This window comes from Podarcis pityusensis, assembly GCF_964106645.2.
Source record: "Podarcis pityusensis genome assembly, chromosome: 12".
In the NCBI taxonomy this organism is placed as follows: domain Eukaryota; kingdom Metazoa; phylum Chordata; class Lepidosauria; order Squamata; family Lacertidae; genus Podarcis; species Podarcis pityusensis.
Window position 1 is genome coordinate 1,033,533 of NC_138037.1, and position 19,267 is coordinate 1,052,799.

Consider the following 19,267-nt stretch of genomic DNA (forward strand, 5'->3'; position numbering starts at 1 on the left):
GAGTTGCCGACATTAAGGCAGGCGCTGCAACTGAGCATTTATTTGCTTTTGGGACACCAGGATATGTTGCTTCAGGGTGGAGAGCATCTCACTATCTTGTGCATTTTTGCACGTGTGTGTGTGTGTGTTCCAGCTTCCTCAGTGCACTCCTAAAGACCTGGCTTGGCTGACAGACAAAGTGGCAGACCCTTTGGTGGCTATGAAGTCCTGGAAATCCAGGACCAATCCGGTCAGGTCCTTAATTGACAAAACATGTCAAGCCAGGTGTGCAAGGAAATGTAGCTGTGTCTTCCCACCCTTAGGACAGGTGGGGATGGGGAACCTCCTAGCCATGACAACAGGTGTGGGGCAGCTAAGGGCAGGGCTTCAAAGGAACAACCAGGGGCTTAGGCTGGGCTCCCAGTAGTTCCGCTGCTGGAGCAAGGTCTGCTCTCTCTTATTTATTTCATAAAACCCACACACTGTTCAGTGGTCAAAACCACCCCTCAAAGCAGTTTGAAAAAAGATAAGAAAACCAAGGAAAAATGCATTAGTTTAAAACGGACGAAATGCTTAAATCCACCTAAACTTTCAAAGCATCCAGGCAGGCTTGTTGAAATAAGCGTATTTATAGCAGGTGCTGGAAAGAGTACGGGGAAGGTACCTGCTTGATGTCAAGAGGCAGGGAGTTCCAAAGGGCAGGCGCTGCCACAATAAATGATGTTCTGACAAATGCGGAAAATGGGCATTATGTGGCACCTGGAGCCGTGCCTGTTCTGCCAATCAAAGCAGTTCAGTGGGTGCATGGGGGGGTAAGGCAACGTCTTAGGTAAGGTGGTCCCAAGTTATGAAGGGTTTTCTATACTGATAGGAATACCTTGATCTCAGCCTGGTAGTTGATGCAGATCTTTGAGCACAGGGCTCAGTCCTGTCAACACCAGCTGCAGCTCCAGACTGTGCCACTCAAATTGCAGTGTGGACTAAAGTTGCCTAATCCTCCAGGATTAGGGGCCTTGATGGTTAAGCATCGTTAGTTTCATTCTAGATCTATCCTTGCACCAGGCGGCCAGCAGCACCAGAACTGAGCACATGAGAAGTATCCGACAAAGTCCTGCTCTGTCTTGGTGAGACTGCAGGCTTGTCTTTCTATTCTGCCACTGCTGAAGGCCCCCCCCCCAGCCCCCATGGGGCTCTTTGGGAGAAAGGGATTGGGTGAGGTGATTCCCACACAGCCTCCCTGTTTTTTGCACTCTCGGGTTTTCTCTAGCTTCCCCCCCCCAATAAATTTTATTTTATTTTTTCAAGTTTTTTTCCCCAAGTTTTATTTTTAAATTTTGAAAAAAATATATTAAAAAGTATAATATCGAATATCTTTTTTATCAAAGATATCAAAGATAAGAAAAACTAAATAAAAACGCAAACCCAAAAGGGGGTGGGAGAAAGAAAGTAAAGGGGGAAAGAGAAAAAAAGGAGAAGAATCAGAAGTTTGGTCCTTTTCCCTCAAGTTTTCTCTTTTGAGAGGACTCCTCCCTCTGCAAACTTCAGGTCTCCCCCAAGGGCGTCGACAGCTCCCCTTTGTTTCTTCCTCGTCCTCTCTTGTATCTACAACCCGAGCCTTAGGAACCGGGTTAATTATTAGGAGGGAGCGATAAGGGCCGGTGTTCTGAGCGACTGAAAGGCGTCTTGCAAAAGGGTCCTGGAAGCGAAATAGGCGAATGATCTGCGCTCAGCCGCGCCCCGTCATGTGCCAAAGGCAGGCAGGCAGACAGACAGGCGGTGCAAGCCTCGCGGGTTCGCCGGGGAGAATGGACGAAGCGGCTGCCCGAGTCTCTCTCCGAGGCTGGGCCCTCGCGCGCTTCCTTCACGCGCACGGCAAGAGCCACGTGGAATCACGCCAGGACCGTCCTGTAGTTTTCCATTCCTTTTCTCCTGAAGGCAGCGAGATCCGTTTGCTCTCCCTCCCTCTCCAGAACAAGGCGCCCTTTGCTCAAGCGCCCCCACCCACCCCAGCCGCAAGCAGGCCTCCCGCGGTGACAGGGGGTGATGCTGGAAGATTCAGGGCGGGTGAAAGACCACCGTCCTCTGTGCAAACTGCGGAACTCTCTCCCACAGGAGGCAATGATGGTCACCAACCTGGGGGGCTTGAAAAGAGGGTTGGACGAATTCATGAAGCAGGAGAGGGCTGTGGTTAGGAAGGCTGTGGACGCCCCTTCACTGGAGGTTTTCCAGCAGAGGTTGGACGGCCATCTGTCGGCGTTGCTTTAGCTGAGATCCCTGCATTGCAGGGGGTTGGGCTAGATGACCCTCGGGTCCCTTCCAGCTCTAAGGTTCTATTATTCTATCCAGCAGTGTTTCTGAAGACCATTTGCTGGAAAGTTGCTCTGGCGCTGGAATCCTGCTTGCTGGTTTCCCATAATGGGCATCTGGTTGGCCACTGGGAGAACAGGAAGCTGGGCAACAGGGATCCTTGGGCAAGATCCAGCAAACTCTTTATTATATCATGGAGGAGGGGGCTAGAGATACGCCAAAGGTCATCCAGCCCAACCCGCTGCAATGCAGGGATCTCAGCTCAAGCATCCCTGACAGGTGGCCACTCGAGTCCACCGCGTCCCAGGGAGACCTTTCCCTCCTCGCTCTGTCCAGCTCCCGCAGACAGAGGCATCTGCGTTTCTGAATGCCGCTTGCTGGAAACCGCCGGAGCGGAGAGTTTCTCTTTGGCCGGATCCTGCTTGCTGGTTCGCCCCCCTCCGAGGCCCCTGGGTGGCCCTTGTGAGAAGTGGGTGCTGGACCAGAGGGGGCCCCTTGGCCTGATCCGGCAGCCGGGCTCCTGGGACGTTCTGCTGCGGATGGAGATGGCCTCGGCCGCCCCGTCCGGTGCCAAATCCTCCCCCGGCTTTCGCACCAGCCCCCCGAAGCCGGCGAGGTTCTTGGCAGGCCTGGCGAGGTTGCTGAGCCTCTGCATCTCCCCAGCAACGCGAAAGGCATTATACTGTTCCCATGGAAACTCGGGCAGAAGCATTTGGGAAGGAAGAGGGGAAGGAAGGAAGCTGCCGTGTGGGTCTTGGCAGCCCCGTCGCGGCGGCGGCGGCGGCGGAGCTTCTTTGTCTCCTCCTGGCCCGCACGGACGGCAGGGCAGAGGAGCAGCAGCCCCGGCTCCTGGGGAGGCGCCCTTCGGCGCGCCCGGCCGGCAACTCCCGCCGCCTCTGCGCAGCCCCCCAGTCCCGGGCGCCGCGGGCTGCCGGCGGCGGAGCGCCAGAGCATTACCGCGCCTGGCCTGCGAGGCAGGGAGGCACCCACGAGCCCCAGAGCGGAGCGGACGAGGACCGGGGCAGCCGGGTAAGTGCGAGTGTGTGTGTGGACGGGGGGGGGGGGCGCCGTGGGGACAACCTTCTCCGCAGACTCTCCGCGCCCACGTGCACAAGGCGGCCGGGGGCGCGGCCGCAGAAAGGGCCGGCCGAAGCCCGGGGAGGGGCTGCCTCGGGGGAGGGGGGAATGGGTCAGCCATGCGGGGAGTGGGGGGGGGGCACGGAAGGGCAGCCATTTGCTGGCCCAAAGGGGGGCTTCCGCGGTTGGGCTGCTGCTAAGATGTTGCCGCTTCTCTCGGAGGAGGCGGCGTCTTGGACTCCCCCCCGCGGCTCATTTGCTTGTGCCGAAGGTAAACTTGCCTGGAGTGAGTGACCCCCCACCCGGTGCCTTCACCTGCTGCCTCCCCCCCCTCCCCGACACCTCCATCTGCTCGGACGCTGGTGTGTGAGGCTGGCAATCAGGAGGAGGGGGCGGGTATTATGGATGCCGGAGCTCTCGGCGTCCGGACAGGGCGAGGTTGGCGCTGTGCCCCCCGCCCCCCCAGCACATTCACAGAGCCTCCTGGGCAGGCTGAGCATCCCCCGCCCTGCTGCAATGATTAGCCCCAAGCAGGACCCCTGCCTGGCCCAACTTCGGCTAGGAGGGTCGGGGGGGACAATCTCGTTGAGACTACGGGGGTGGGGGAAAGGGGCGCCCCTCTCTCCTCCCCATGCACCGTGATTCCAATCCTGGTCCGCTAACGGCTGTTAAAGAAACACAATCCCACTGAGAACATCCGTGCCTCTAACGAGTCGTCCACATGGTCTCCAAGCCCCGGGCAGTTTAATGGGGGACCTACCTGTTGAAACCAGAGGTGGGCAGGAGCAGCTCAGTTTCCCTTCCCCGTTGTTCGGTGGGCTTTGGAAGTCCACCGGGGATGGGCAAAGGCAGGGAAATGAAGCCCTCTAGCAGTTACCTCCTTGGCCAGAATCTTTTGGATCACCCAGCGCAGAGTCCAGAACCTCACCTCACTCTGCTTCAGAGTCCAGAACCTCATCTGGCACCTGGTGTTTCCTTGCCAGTGGCTTCTCCCGTGCTGGCAGCATGCCATCTGATGCCACCAGAGCTAGTGGAGATGGTCACTGCCCCCTTGAGAGGCAGGGGCAGGAAAGGGGGCTGGGGGAGGGAGTCTGGTGGCAGTGGCAAGGACAGAGAGGTCTGCTCCAGGCCCTCTGGTAGATGACGGTAAGTTCTCCCAGCAGCCCCCTTCAGCGCCTCCTGTGTGGGCCCCTGGACCCCCTGCTGACCGAGGCTGCCCTTTCAGGTACACCTGGGAGTCAGGGGCTCCTGCTCCCCCAACTCTGATTTACCTTGTGTGCATCTCACAACAATATCTGAGCTTGGAGAAAAGCGTGGCTCCAATATGTGCCAAAATGTTGTGCTCCTGAGAGCCACTCGCTGGGGCTTCTCTGCAGCTTATGAGGTTCCTGCCTTTGGAGACGGACCAGAGTCTGAGCTGGAGGTCAGGCAGAGGTGCTGCTTTGGTTGGGTCGAGCTGCTGCTGCTGCTGATCCCCCGCCCCACCCTGGGGAAACTGGACGTTGAACTCACATTAAACCCCTTTCCCCCTCCTTGAGAGGTGAGCTCTTGTCTCCGGGCTCCCAGGTGTGATGCAACTGTGTTGGCCTCTTAGGAACTCAGTAGAACATTTCTTCAGTGCAGGATGAATCCTTCGCGGGAGGACCAGAGCACAGCCAGGCACCTGAAGCTCTGATCCAGAGAACACATACAGGTCCATGCTTGGCTGGGGGGGGGGCTCCTCATCCTGTGTCCCCCCACCCCACCCTTCACCTCCCGGGGGCCAGAGGCATTAATTATGCTGCCTGTTTTATTTATTGGTTTTATAAAACTGTTTCTATGCCACCTTTCTCTCCAGAGAGCACTATGAATATTTGCAACCAGTAAAATAACCAGTACATAATAATTAAAGCAAACCACACCAGTAAAATATTTATATTATTACAGTGACTAGGATGCTGAAAACTAGCATTAGTGGCCTGGGAACGCCTAAGCAAATGTGTTTTTAATGCATGCTGGAAGCAGCTAACAGTTAAAAAGGTAAAGGTAAAGGGACCCCTGACCATTCGGTCCAGTCGTGGCCGACTCTGGGGTTGTCGTGCTCATGTCACTTTATTGGCCAAGGGAGCCGGAGTCCAGCTTCCAGGTCATGTGGCCAGCATAACTAAGCTACTTCTGGCGAGCCAGAGCAGCGCATGGAAACGCCGTTTACCTTCCTGCCAGAGCGGTACCTATTCATCTACTTGCACTTTGACGTGCTTTTGAACTGCTAGGTTGGCAGGAGCAGGGACCGAGCAACGGGAGCTCACCCCGTCATGGGGATTCAAACCGCTAACCTTCTGATCGGCAAGTCCTGGGCTCTGTGGTTTAAACCACAGCGCCACCCGCGTCCCTAACAGTTAACAGCTAACCATTGGTGCCTGCCTATTCTCCAAGGGAGGGGGGGCTCCTTCCCACAGAATCCTAAGGTGGCACAGTTAACAGGGCCGCTACTGAAGATCTCGGCTGGCCACTCCCAACGGCTCCATAGAGACGTTGAACCGCACTGAAAGTATGAAAGTCTTTCATCTGCTCAGCCCCCACCCCTGGGCTTCTGCCCATGAGCCACGTTGGGCAAAGGGGCAAGAGAGCATCTGGTCAGTCAGACCACAGCATGGGGCTTGGCCACACCCTTGGCACGGAACTGAAATTGACCCCATGGAAACCGGACAAGACGGGGGCAGTGGACGCCTCACTGGGGCTTGGATTAACAGTAGTGCTCAGGCAGCAGCTGCTGCAGAGGCCTGGCCTTCAAAATGCCTTGCCAAATGGTCACAACCGACTTGTGGTTTCTCAATCCCCTGACCCACGGAGGCCCCCCATTGTGTCGCTGGCGCTCTCTTCTGTACAGATTCAAAATACTCCAGAAATGCTGGAGACTGGTAAACAGTAGCTATCTAAGCCCCTTAACTCTGAGAGTAACCCTCAGGAGCATTGCTTCAGATCTGGAATAGCTCGGTTGGTAGAGCATGAGACTCGTAACCTCAGGGTTGTGGGTTCGAGTCCCGTGTTGGGCAAAAGATTCCTGCATTGCAGGGGGTTGGACTAGATGAGTCTTGTGGCCCCTTCAACTCTACAGTTCTTTGATTATATTATTAGGGAACAGGAAGGAAGCCCAGCCCAGAAGGAAGTGGGGGGAGGCTGTGGCTTGACCTTCCGATTGTTGCGCATTGAGTGATAAGCTTCATAGAAGAATAGAATTGCAGAGTTGGAAGGGTCCCAACAACCAGCTAGAACAAGTTCCCGCAATGCAGACGTCCGATTCCTAATCAATGCTTGATGACAGTAATGGAGGGCTTAGAAGAGTGAGGGGTCCCTAGAAGGCACCATTGTAGCACACTGTCCTTTTCACTTAAAAACAAAGGGAGGGGGGAGAGGAGACCACAGATGCATAAATGGTGGAGTTTAGCCCAGGAAGGATGATAAATAAATACAGGAAAACTGATGGATTTGTCCCTTGGCATCTCCCCAAGGCTGGACAAATGGATGTTTCCCAAGAGATGCCATTTCCCCCATGAGTGGCCGGGGCCCCCTCCCCCTCATCCTTCAGCCATCTCCATTCAAAAGGAGGGTGGGGGCCAGGCAGGAAACAAAAACAAATGTTGGCCCCTCTCTTCTTTATCATGATGGCATCTTTCCTCAAGAAGGCCAGAGACTCTCTGGATGTGAGATCATCATTAATCCAACCCCATGCAATGCAGAATTTGCAACTAAAGCATACATGACAGATGGCTATTTAACCTGTTTAAAAAACTCCAGTGAAGAGAGTCCACAACCTCTTGAGTCTGTTCTACTGCGGAATGGCTCTTACCACCGGAAAGTTCTTCCTGATGTTGAGTTGGAAACTCCTCCCTTGTTGTCTGAATCCATTGGTTCAGGTCCTGCTCTGTCTTCCATGGGGCAGCCCTTAAGATACTTGAAGATGGCTATCATATCTACAACCAATCTCCTCTTATCCAGGCTAGACATCCCCAGTTCCCTCAACCGTTCCTCATAAGGCTTGTTTTCTAGACCCTTGATCGCCTCTGCACATGTTCCAGCTTGTCAATAGTCGTCTTAAATTGTGGCACCCAGAGCTTTACACAGTATTCCAGGTGTGGTTCAAGGCAGAATAGAACAGTAATGTGACTTTCCTTGATCTGGATACTATACAGTGGTACCTCAGGTTAAGAACTTAATTCGTTCTGGAGGTCCGTTCTTAACCTGAAGCACCACTTTAGCTAATGGGGCCTCCTGCTGCCGCCGTGCCGCCGAAGCACGATTTCTGTTCTCATCCTGAAGCAAAGTTCTTAACCTGAAGCACTACTTCTGGGTTTGCGGAGTCTGTAACCTGAAGCGTATGTAACCCGAGGTACCACTGTATTTCTGTTGGTGTAGTCTAGAATAGCATTAGCTTTCTCCCTCTCTCTCTCTCTTTTTCTTTCTTTCTTTTTTGGCTGCTGCTGCATCACACTGTTGACTGACATTAAGCTTGTGGTCCACTAAGACCCCTAGTTCCTTTTCACATGTACTATTGCCAAGGCAGGTGTCCCCCATCTTATATTTGTGCAGCTGGTTCTTTCTGCCTAAGTGTCATTTAACTTAGAACCTTGCATTTGTCCCTAGTGAAATTCATTTTGTTAGTTCTCCAATCTGCTAAAATCTTGTTGGACCCTGATTCTGTGTTCTGTGGCATTAGCTACCCCTCCCAGCTTGATATCATCTGCAGATTGGAAGAGCACCCCCTCAATTCATTTGTAAAGGCATTAAATATCAACGGGCCCAGGACAGAACCCTGTGGCACCCCACTTGTCATTTTTTTCCAGGTTGATGAGGAACCATTAATGTGTACTCTTCACGTTCAGTCAGTCAACTAGCTACAAATCCACCTACAGTTACCTTACTCCATTCAATTCACATTTTACCAGCTCCTCCGCAAGAATATCATGGAGGACTTTTGTCAAAAGCCTTACTGAAATCAAGATACACTATGTCCACAGCATTCCCCTGATCCATCAAGCTTGTAACTCCTGAGTGCATGTCTGACTACACTCGGCTTTCTCTTGCTGGTTTTATCATGAAACCCAGGAAAGCATAATCACTTCCTCCCAAGCTTCCCAGTATGTCTACTTTGCTGGTCAGTTCCTCCCTGTTTGATGAGGACCAGGTCCAAGATTTGAACCTTACATTCTTGGCAGAGTTTGAGTCCCAACAGATATCGCAGAAGTTGAAGTCTCCCATGACTACTATATCTCTCCTTTTTAAATGTTTGGTAGTCTGCTCTAGGAAAGCATCATCCAAGTCTGGCTTGGTGGTCTATAGCAGACACCCCCAGGAAAGTCATGGTTGTTTCTCTCTCCTACAATTTCCCCTCATATACGCTCATTCTGCTTCCCATGCTCCAGGTCATAGATTCCTTCACAAGTGTACACATCCTTTACATATAATGCTCCTCCTTCCTTCCTGCTTGGTCTATTCCTTTTGAACAGGCTATACCCCTCAATCATAGGTGCTGGGGCCCTGGGTACCCAAGCACCCACAAAATTCCCCATGAAGGAGCCGGGCACCCACACATTTTGGCACCAGGTCCATGCACGCTGCATGGCACCCATGGCCCCGGGCACCCATGGCCGTGGGGCCAAGCTGGCACTCCTGCCCTCACTTCTTGCATTCTTGTCATGAGTCTCATCCCACCATGTTTCAGTAATGCCTATTAGGTCATATTTGCCATCCTGTATTAAGAGCTCAAGTTCCTCTTGCTTGTTCCCATACTGTGTGCATTACTATAGAGTCAACTGAAACCGCGAGTCATTCCCTCCAGCTGCTTCCTTCTTGTAGTTTCCTGCCCTTTAGCAGGTTTCTGGAGCACCACTTCAGTTTCCTGTGCATTATCCCCAGTGCCAGGTGTTCTTCTGTCATCTGTAATGCCATCTCCCTCCCTCTCAAGTTCTAGCTGAAATCTCTCCTGAACAGCTTTGCGAAACTCTTAGCAAACACATTCTTGCCAACCTCTGTGAGGTGCAGCCCATCTCTTGCCAGAAGGCCTTCCTTATGGAAGCGGAGACCATGGTCCAAGAAGCCAAACTCTTCCTGATAACACCATCTGGGGATCCACCATGAATTGCAAAGGGTGGGAAGAAAAGAGGCCAACAGACTAAGGAGCCCTTTCTTTTCCCAAAAACAAATCAATCAAGCTTCTTCTAAGCCTGGTCCTCCTGGGGGATGAGGAGAACACCAGAAGGACCTGGCTCTAGCTGGATCTAGAGTGGCTGGGGAACCCCAGCAGGATGGGCAGGGTATAAATAATAAATTATTATTATTATATTATTATCAGGCCAGCTTCTTGGTCTCATCGTGGCCAACCAGATGCCCCAAAGGGAAGAAGCCCTCAAACAGGACCAGAGTAGAACAGCCCATTCTCCCCAAGGCAAGGCATGGGGGGGGGGAGAGTAGGGAATCTGATGTTTGCAGCTTACAGTTAGCAAGCATGCTAAATGAATGAAAGGGGGGTTCCCCTGCCCCTGCGCTGTGGGTTGTTGGATCAGGCCAGAGGCTGCAGGGAGAGGTGGGCTAGAAAACGAGGGCATGTTATTTAGTCTATTCTTTTTTGCAATCACATATTTATTATGTCTACCAACAGCTTTGACAATAACAGCACTTGGAATACTTGCAGCCCCAGTCACAGAAGGCTCTTGCAAGACGACGTTTAGGTTCATGCAGACCTGCGTGGCTATTTCCTAACTCTGTGTGTGCACTTATGAGAAGCCATGGGGGCTCTTCCTTCCTTCCTTCCCTCTCTTCCCCAGGGCCATGTCTGTCTCCCCAGTTGCAAAGAGTGACTGGCTTGCTTCTGAAAGAGCATCCAGGAGGGAGAGAGTTCAAGGTGGGCTGCTCATCGTCCAGCCTTGTCCCCCTCAGTGGCCTCAGAAATGTTCTAGGAGCAGCTTGGCTTCTGCAACCTTCGCAACACACCCATTCCCAAGCGGCCTTTGGGATCCATTGGGAATGTGGGCTGGGAGCCATCAGAATCAGACCCCAGAGGTCTTAAAATAAAGCTATTCAAAAGCCATATCCCTCCGAAGAGCCCGATAAATGCAACCCAGCAGCATCCCATTGAGCTGGATGGAAGCTCTGAGGTCTCCTGGCTCAGCCTCTTCCTGCTGAGCAGGGTCCCGGCTGCCATAGCTCCTGCTTTAAAGCCTCCCAAGTTTCCTCTTCTCCAGGAAGCCCTTTCTGGTGAAAGCCACAGGGCTCTCCAGTTCTTTGGGGCCACTGAGCACATCTGGAACTTCAGGAGAGTGTCATAAACAGTGTCCCCTTCAGGTTGCTCCCGGCCCATTTGGGAGGAAGCAGCCTTTGGAAGTTCCATGGGGCAGGTTGGTTGGCAGGTGCAGCTTCCCCCCTCGGTGGGCTCCAGGCTGGCCGCACGTGCACCCCTGTCCCCCCAAAGCGGAGGCACAGAGGTGGCCCCCCAGCAGAAGGAGACCCGGCTTGTGGCTCAGGTGGGCCTTGCCTCGCTGGGGGTTGGTCGGGCCCTGTGTGTGCACATGTGAGAGGGAGAGAAAACTTTATTCGCATTAGCCAATGGCCATAGCAACAGTAAAACATTACAGTATACGCAGAAAAGGAAATGTGATATAAAAGCACATTTTAAAGTCCTGAATCAGCAGTCAGTTAGTGGCCCTTATTCTGATTGCCCCTGCTAGGTTAGGGAGGGGGGTGCGAGTGCCAGGCTGCCTTTGCAGAGACTTGCCCACCCACCCAGGCCCCGACAGGACTCCCCAGGCACAGCACCGGGGCCCCCTCTCGGACCTCCTCCTGATGAAAAGGGTGGGCTTCACGGAGCTGGGGTTTCAGGGGCGCGGGAGAATTTGCCTCAGGCTGGCGGCCTCGGCTCTGCTCCAGGACCCCCGCCCCGCCGCGAAAACGACAAACAGGATCAGTAGCCCACACAGACGAAGCAGCGGAGCGAGAGTCGCCTGGCCTCTTGGGGGCGAGGCTGCTTTTGGGGTCGCCGCAGGGATCCTGGACCCACTAGGAGACCCCTTGGGCTAGAGGCGACCCTCGACCCTCTCGGGAAAGAGGGAGGCGACTGTCCACCGCCTCCGGAGTCTCAGCGAGCTCCGTCGCAGGGGACCTCCGAGTCAGCCCAGGGGGCGGCGGCTGCTCTCCTGAAATTCCCGGCGCGGAGGGGGCGAGCGAGGCGGGTACCGGGGGCGCCTGGGCCGAGCTGAGGGGCCCCTCAGGCCCGCATCCCGGGGCAGCCGCTTCATTCAGACATCGCCAGGCTCAAGCGGGCGCCCGCCCGCAGCAGCTCCTCCCGCCGTCGGGGGTCACGTCCGGCAAGGGGGCCCGTTCCGCGCCTGGAAAGCGAGGGAGCCCCCCGACTGGGGCGCGGGCACCCGCGGCGGGAGAAGGCTCGGCAAGCGCGTGCGGAGGGGCGCGGGGCTCTTCGCGTTCCTTCCTGCGGCGGCCCCGGCCGGCCCGACGGGAGCCCCGCGCGCCTTCGGCTCCCTCCGTCGGGCCGGCCCCGCCGCTGGCAACGACAGCCGCTCCCTCCTCCTCCGCCGACCGCTCTCCGAAGGGGCGGGGAAGCGGCGCGACGTCGGCGGCGCGTGTGCTGCGCGGCGGAGGCGGCTGTCGGAGAGGCGGGGAGGGAGAGCTGCGCTCGGCGGCGCGGAAGGAGTTAACACCCGCCCCTTTTCCCTCAGTCCGCTCGGCTGACCTTCACGGCGAGAGGGGAAAAAGGCAGCGCTGCGCATGCGCCCCACGCGCCCCCTCCCCGCCGGGAGGAGCCCGGTAACTGGGGGGGGGGGGAGAAGGGGGGTCGGTCAGTGGGAAGCCCCGGGATTCTGGGGGGGAGGGGCCACGGTCCTTTCCTCTCGGCCTTCCTCCCCCCGCTCCGTCCATAGGGGGCAGGACCAGGAGGGCGGCGGGGATCCCCCGGGGGGGTTCCCCACCACCGCAGCCCGTTGGGCAGGGGGATCCAGCGGCCGCGCCCCCGGTGGGGTACTGGAGAGCCTGCGGGGGAGGAGGGGCTCCCTCGCCTTCCCGCCGCCTCTCCTCGTCCTGGCCGTGACTGGGGAGACCCGGGGGCAACCAGGCGCCCTCGCCTGCACGTGTGAACACGCCGCTCCGCCATCACGCATCGGGAGGAACCCTCCCCCGCTTGTCCTCCCTCCCTCCCTCTTCCCGACTCCGCATCGGGCTGCGCCGGGTGCAGAAGGAGCCTCTCCTGGGTACCACGCCCTGCCCGTTACCTGGCAACACTGGCTCTGTTGCCAGGGAGACGCGCACCGGGAGATGCCGGCGGCTCTTCATTCCCTGCCAGCGCCACGCAGGGCAGGACGGGAGAGTGACCGACAGGCGGGGGGGGGGGAGGAAGACGAGGCGACGGTGACGCCTCCGCCGGACGTCTCTGCGAGGAGGGAGCCTAGACCGGCCTCGCAGGGGCCGCTCGACGTGGAGCGGGTGGGGGGCGGCGGGGAAGGACCCGCGACATCCCGTGTGGAGCCCCCGCCGTCTCCCCGGTGTCATGGTTTGCGGGCACTCGGGGAAGAGGGTTTCCCGCGCCCCTCCTCGCTTCCTCCGCCCCCGTCCAGCCTCCGACGGGTGGGGGGAGGCGGGCTCCTTCCCTCCGCTTCCCTCGGTAGCCGGGCCAACTGGAGGGTCCCGGGGGATGCGGCCTGGAAGCGGCGCGAGGAGGGGCGCGGCGGCGAGGCGTTGCGCGGCCGCCGGGGACGGGCAGGCGGAGCGCCGGGCGAGGCTGCGCGGGGACGCGGCAAGGAGCGGCGGCGGCGGGCGGCGCTGGGGCTCAGCCGGCCTCGGCCGCGGCGCTTCGGCGGAGGAATCCGGCCGTGGGCCGTCGCGGGAGCCCTGCCGGGCCCCCTCCCCCGTCGGCCGGCGGAGCTATTAGAAGTGTGAGCGGAGCGAGCGGAGCGCGCCGCGGGGCTCCGAGGGAAGAAAGACGGAGCGCGCGGGCAGAGTGGCAGGAGGAGGAGAAAGGGAGGACGGAGGCAGCAGGGAAGGCGGCGAGCCCAGGAAGGCAGGAAGGCAGGCAGACAGACGGACCGACGGAGGAGGAGGAGGAGGAGGAGGAGGAGAAGGGGAGGCGGAGCAGTGCAGACCCGACCCCGATGGCCGCGGAGGAAGTCACGGGCGGAGCGCGAAAGGCGACGAAAAGCAAACTTTTTGAGTTTCTGGTCCATGGGGTGGTGAGTGGGGAAAGTTTGCGGGCTGCCCGGCGAGGAGCGGGAAAGCCGGCCTGGTAGGGGGAGGGGGCAGCTCTCGCCCGGGCCCGCGCGTGGGGGGGTGTAGGGGGTACACGCCCCCTCCCCCCAGCACGTGCGCAGGGTCCGGGCCTGGCTCGGAAACAGGTGCGCACAGCGGACCCCAGGGGAGCGGCGAGGGGCCACTTGGGCAAGGCGCGGCGGGGGGGGAGGAGGGGCCGGGCTCCGGAGGTATCCCAGGCCCTCGTCTCCAGGCGGGCTTTACTGGACCCCCGTGGGTGGCACGACCCCCGTGCCAGCCCCGGGCACTCCTCTCTCACGTCGCTAGGCGCGAGGTCTCTCCGGCACCATTGTCTGAAGGCGCTCCTTTTTCGGGAGAGAGGCCGGCGGAGCGGGACGCCTCGGAGGGGCAGGGGGCTTGGAGAGCCCTCCTGGGCGCGGGAGGGGGGAGGAGGAGTGTGGCGAATGCCCCACTGGCCCCCTGTCCATCAAGGGCGCCATGTGGGTGGCAGGGGGCAGGTGATGCCCCGTCCAAGTGTTTTGGACCTTCAGAGTTTCTGGCCTGTAAGTTGGCATCCCAAGCGTTCCTCCCCCCTCCCCCCCCCCCTGGGCTCCTGCTGCCACTCTTGGCTCCCTCTCCCAAAGGGCCCCAGGCAGGATGTGGCGCCCCCAGCATTGGCTGGCTACTGGGAGGGTCCCTGAGCAAAACCTTGGCTGCTCTGGCTACCAGACCACCATCCCCAGATAGTTTCCTTGCCCCGTGGCACAACCTGGCAGCCCTTTCCCAGACAGGCAGGGGGACCCCCTCCAAAAGTCTTCTTTGGAGATCAGCCCAAAGGACCACCCAGCTCAACGTCCTCTTCTCTCAGTGGCCAAGCAGGGGCCCCAGACGGAAGCCCCCCCCCCCCAGGTGCGCAGGACCTGAGTGCAAGACCTGCCACCTCCCTCCTTGTGTTTGCCAGCAACTCCCATTCAGAGCCTTGCTTTCCCTCTGATATTTGCTTCATACACCCCCTTTTAAATCTGCCCAGGTTAGTTTTCTCCACTGCCTCCTGCAGCAGTGAATTCCAGAGTTCAGGGGTGGGCAGGTGGTAGATAGAAGCCTCCTTGCAGAATTATGGGTGAGTTATAGCCGATTGGCCCGTGTTTCTGGCTCCCAGTAGCAGCAGTCGGGTGTCAAGGGCCGTAGCTCACTGTGATAGCTCAGTCAGTAGAGCATGAGACTCGTAATCTCAGGGTTGTGGGTTCAAGTCTCAGGTTGGACAAAAGATTCCTGCATTGCAGGGGGTTGAACTAGATGACCCCTGGGGTCCCTTCCAACACTGATTCTATGATTCTAAGAGCACTTGCTTTGTCTGCAGAATATTTCTGGTTCAACCCTAGCAACAGCTCTAGGTAGGGTTGGGGGAGACCCACTTGCCTGAAATCCTGTCAGTGCTGAGCAATAGATGGACCAGTGTTCTGACTCCGTACAAGCCAACATCCTGTTTTTCAAACAACAAAACCCCCCTCCCTTTTATGTTGCCGAAATGAAGAAAGCCAGGCAGAAGTGGGCTTTTGTGTGGAAGGACTGTGAACTCAGTTCAGTTCTGGCACTGGAAACAAATTCCTAGAACATGCTCAGAGGCACCCTGTCCTTTAATTCTATCTTTGCTTTGCTATCTTGGCTTTGGGGTTTAGTAAAAAAAAACCTAGAAACCCCAACTGGGTCTGGCAAGCCTGAAATCTCCCTTCCCTGAACACTTGTGCCTCAGTTGAACCAAGCACTGCTGAGTGTGAAGACACCCTTCTTTCTTTCTGTCTGTCTTGAGTCTCCCAGCGTTCGGCATCATTGGGTGACTCTGCTGGGTTCGAGTGTTGAGGGTGAGAGAGGGCGGCAAGCGTTGCTGTCTCCATCCCAGCCATCTCCCCATGTCCCCTCAGGGAGCCTCTCTGTGGCCTTTCCCCTGCTGTGGGTTCAAGGGGGCTGCGCTCCTGTCCTGAGCTCTCTTCTGCAGGTTCCCTGGAGCATCAGGCAGGTGGGTCAGTGTTGGTCTCACGAGCCCTGGTGCTTCTAGGGGATTCCCAGTGGGGGGGACGACACCCCCTCTGAAGGTGGTGGGCTTTCCTTCTTTGGAGGTCTCTAAGCTGAGGGTCTCTAAGGGACGCGGGTGACGCTATGGGTTAAACCACAGAGCCTAGGACTTGTCGATCAGAAGGTTGGCAGTTCAAATCCCCGCGACGGGGTGAGCTCCCGTTGCTCGGTCCCTGCTCCTGCCAACCTAGCAGTTCAAAAGCACATCAAAGTGCAAGTAGATAAATAGGTACTGCTCCGGCGGGAAGGTGTTTCCATGCGCTGCTCTGGTTCGCCAGAAGCGGCTTAGTCCTGCTGGCCACATGACCCGGAAGCTGTACGCCACCTCCCTCGGCCAGTAAAGCGAGATGAGCGCCGCAACCCCAGAGTCGGTCACGACTGGACCTAATGGTCAGGGGTCCCTTTACCTTTAAGCTGAGGCCAGATGTCCATCTGACCTGGATGCCTTAGTTGTGATTCCTGCATTTTAGGGGGTTGAACTAGATGATCCTTGGGGGTCCCTCCCAAGTCTACGTTTCTGTGATTCTTTGAGGAGGCGGTGTGGAGAGTCCTGCCCAACTGGCACAACACGGTGCAAAGTTTCTGATAGTACTTGGGCAAGAGATCCCCCCGCAAAGGCAAGAACAGTTGACCTCCTGGCTGACTGAGGCATCTCAGCCTCCCTTGTGGGCAGCTGCAGACGACAACAAAAAGTGCTCAGGGACCCAGCTGCTTCCTGAGGATTTTCTTAAAAGTGAGCACCAAGATGGAAATGACACGTGCTGGTAACGCGACAGGTTATTTCTCTTCCCTGGGTCAAAGGTAACAATGGCTGCCCTGCCCCCCAGTCCTTCATTCCCTCCTCTTGACCCCATGGCTGAATTTCTTAGATTAGGGCATCTGGCTCACTTGGAATACCTGAGATGCAGGTGGGGTTTCTGGTTCCCCCAACTCCAAAAGGGTTGGAGAGTAGAGGGAACGGGGAAGAAAGAGGGAGGACTGCAATGTTCGTGAGTGGGGAAGCGCAGGCGAAAGAGGCGAGGGCTCTTTGTCCTGGCAAAATGGGGCAGGGAGAGGGTTGTTTGTGGTGGAGAAGGGAAGAACGAGCCTTGAAGGGCTTCCTGCCCTGATTGTGGTTGTATCTTCCTGGTCATGGCTGGGAATCTCATGCGAGGCTCAGTGGACCCAAGCCTGGCTCAGCAAGGCAGCCTTTCAGCCTTACTGCTCCTGACCCTGGAGCTCAGCGGGTGTTTCAAAAGCACAACAGACAGAAACTGTCCGAGGAAGTCAAAAGGGTGGTGCTCAGAATTCATCGCTAATGAGCTGGGTTCAAAACAGATCATGAAGGAGTGTGTGTGCGCGCACACACACACACGCACACAACGCAAGACACAAGTGAGGGCAACTGATGGGAGCTCAGGGCTATGTCCTGGCTGAGTCCCTTCTGGAAGGCTGTGTCCAGTTCTGAGGAAGGAACTGACCAGCTAGTGTGCGTCAAGGAGAGCAACTGGAATGGTGGAAGCTCTGCAGACCAAGTCCTGTGATGGACGGTAGAAGGAGCTGCAGCAGCAGTTGAGGTCTTGCTTGTGGACTTCCATGGAGACGTCCCTGGAAACCCAGTTCCTGCCTTTATCAGAGAAGGAAGTTCTCCTCTGGCCCGGAGAGCCTCTGTTACTCAGGCAGACACTGTTCCAAGCCCAGCTGGGTCCCACCTGGTCTAGCCCTTCATGGCTGCCTCTTGGCCCTTATGTGTAGATTTAAAGTAAATGAAAGAACTTTGCCCTCTTCCCAGGAAGGGGAGGCTCAGCGCAAGGCCATCCTTTCCTCTCCCCCTCCCCACAATTGCTGTAGTTTCAGGGGGCTGGGTTAGATGGGCCTTTGGCCTGATCCAGCTGCAGTGCTCGCCTCCTGTTCACGGTGGTGATCAGAAGCTTAAAGGGAGAGACAGAGGTGCACTTCCAATACTGGAAGGGCTGGCAGTCACACAGAAGATGGCACAGGCAGGCTGCCTGTTGCTCCCGAGGGCAGGACTAGAACAAAAGGCCAGGGGCAAAAGGCAGGGCAGTCGGGTGTTTTGGATTTTCCAACTTTCAAATTCCAAAACTGAGGGATGCTAAAAAGTCGTGACATGATTTGGGAAATCAAAATATAGTGTGATTAAATTAATACAATTTCGTTTTGCCTGGTAAGTGAAATGTGTGTAACATTGCGTAGAAATCATAAAAAATGGTTGCCAAGTACTTGCAGTTACAGTATATATTAATATTTAGCATTACTTGACATTTTCAGAAGGTAAAATTAAAATCCTTGGGCTTTCCGAAAGCAGTTTGATGTGCTTCTTCATCAAACATAGACTACCAAACTAAATAATGTTAAATCATAAATATGCCGTAATAGCAGATTTTAGTTCCTCACACCCAGAAACATATTTTAAAGTCCCCTCATGGAAGATTTTTTTTTTAAGTGTCGCTCCCAAAATGACAGGCCGTAGCAGGACAAGGCAGGCATCTGCTAGGTCTGTTTGGGGCTGGAGATATTTAGGCAGAGGCTCAAGGATGGGTCGGGTGCCTGGGATGGGGCAGCTGCCTCCTGCTCTGCAGCCTCTTCTGTGGGGCAGGGATTAGATGATCTCCACAACCTCTTCCGGCTTTGTGATTTCACGAGTATCTGATCCGCCTCTTGTGCAGGTTTTTTTTTGGGAGGGGGGCAGCTCCATTCAGCACACGCTGGCCTTTAGACCTGGCCTCCCCCTCCTCCCAGAAATCCCTTCTGCTTCCTCTGTCATTTTTTTTTTTTTTTTTTTTTTTGCAGCAAAACCGGCTCAAAACAATTCATTCCCTTGCAGTCAGGAGGGCCCCTGTGCGTCTGCTCCCATCATCTTTGTGCAGAGGTTCTGGGGCCAAATAGAGAAAACCTTAAACAAACTGAAAGGGTTCCCCCCCCCCAAGGGATGCAGGAAGGTCTTCCTTAAAGGCAAGGAGCTGGGGGGGGGGGTGTGTGCCATGATTTGATTTCCATACTTCACTGGCCGGCCGGCCTCTTGGTCTGACTGACGGGCAGCAGCTGAGTCTCCAGGGGGAGGTGGAGGCCTGGGGGCCAGAGAGACAGCAGCAGGTGGCCCTGAATGTGAGGCATGCTTGCAGGGTCAGTTGCTGCCGGGGTGGAGATGTTTGGCTGGCTGGGAGGGGCCTCATCTCTCCCCCCCCCCCGGTGGTGTTGGGCTTGTGGCCGCAACAGGTGCCCTCAGATGAAAGCACCCCCTGTCTGCCTCACAGCAGCTCCCACCCATGGCTCTCTCCATATGTTGGAGGGGGGTGAGGATGAGGTTTATATCCTTATGGTGCCGCCCATGAACACGGTGCCTGACACAGCAACTAAGGAGAAGAGACAGGTCCCTGCCCCAAGGGGCTTGCAGTTTTGAAGGCTGCCAGGGCAGGGAGGTGAAGGCCAGGACGGTCAAGCCACGGAGGCCGGTTGTGGTGGGCAAGTGGCTCTGTGTGGCCAGGAGGGGTCATGCTTCTCTTTAGTCTCCTTTGCAGTTTGGGAAGTGGTGGCATTGGGGTGGGGGAAGGTGGCTTTGGAGAAATTGGGTGCAAAAGGCTTCAGGGGCCTGGAGGTGGAAAGG

General features: G+C 56.5%; 1 protein-coding gene across 5 annotated transcripts in view; it reads left to right on the forward strand.

Moving 5' to 3' along the window:
• The first annotated feature begins 2,961 nt into the window (after positions 1-2,961).
• The window catches only part of SMARCD3 (SWI/SNF related BAF chromatin remodeling complex subunit D3), a 37,124-nt gene continuing 20,818 nt past the window's right edge, over positions 2,962-19,267 (forward strand). For 2 of the 5 annotated variants that reach the window (XM_080975505.1, XM_080975506.1), the window contains exon 1: positions 2,962-3,315. In XM_080975505.1, coding sequence (XP_080831631.1) covers positions 2,977-3,315 — 339 coding nt within the window. In that variant the 5' untranslated portion in view covers positions 2,962-2,976. Of the gene's footprint in view, positions 3,316-12,023; positions 12,160-13,293; positions 13,575-19,267 lie in introns of those variants that run through there. The other 3 variants (XM_080975508.1, XM_080975507.1, XM_080975509.1) reach the window with 3 other exon arrangements.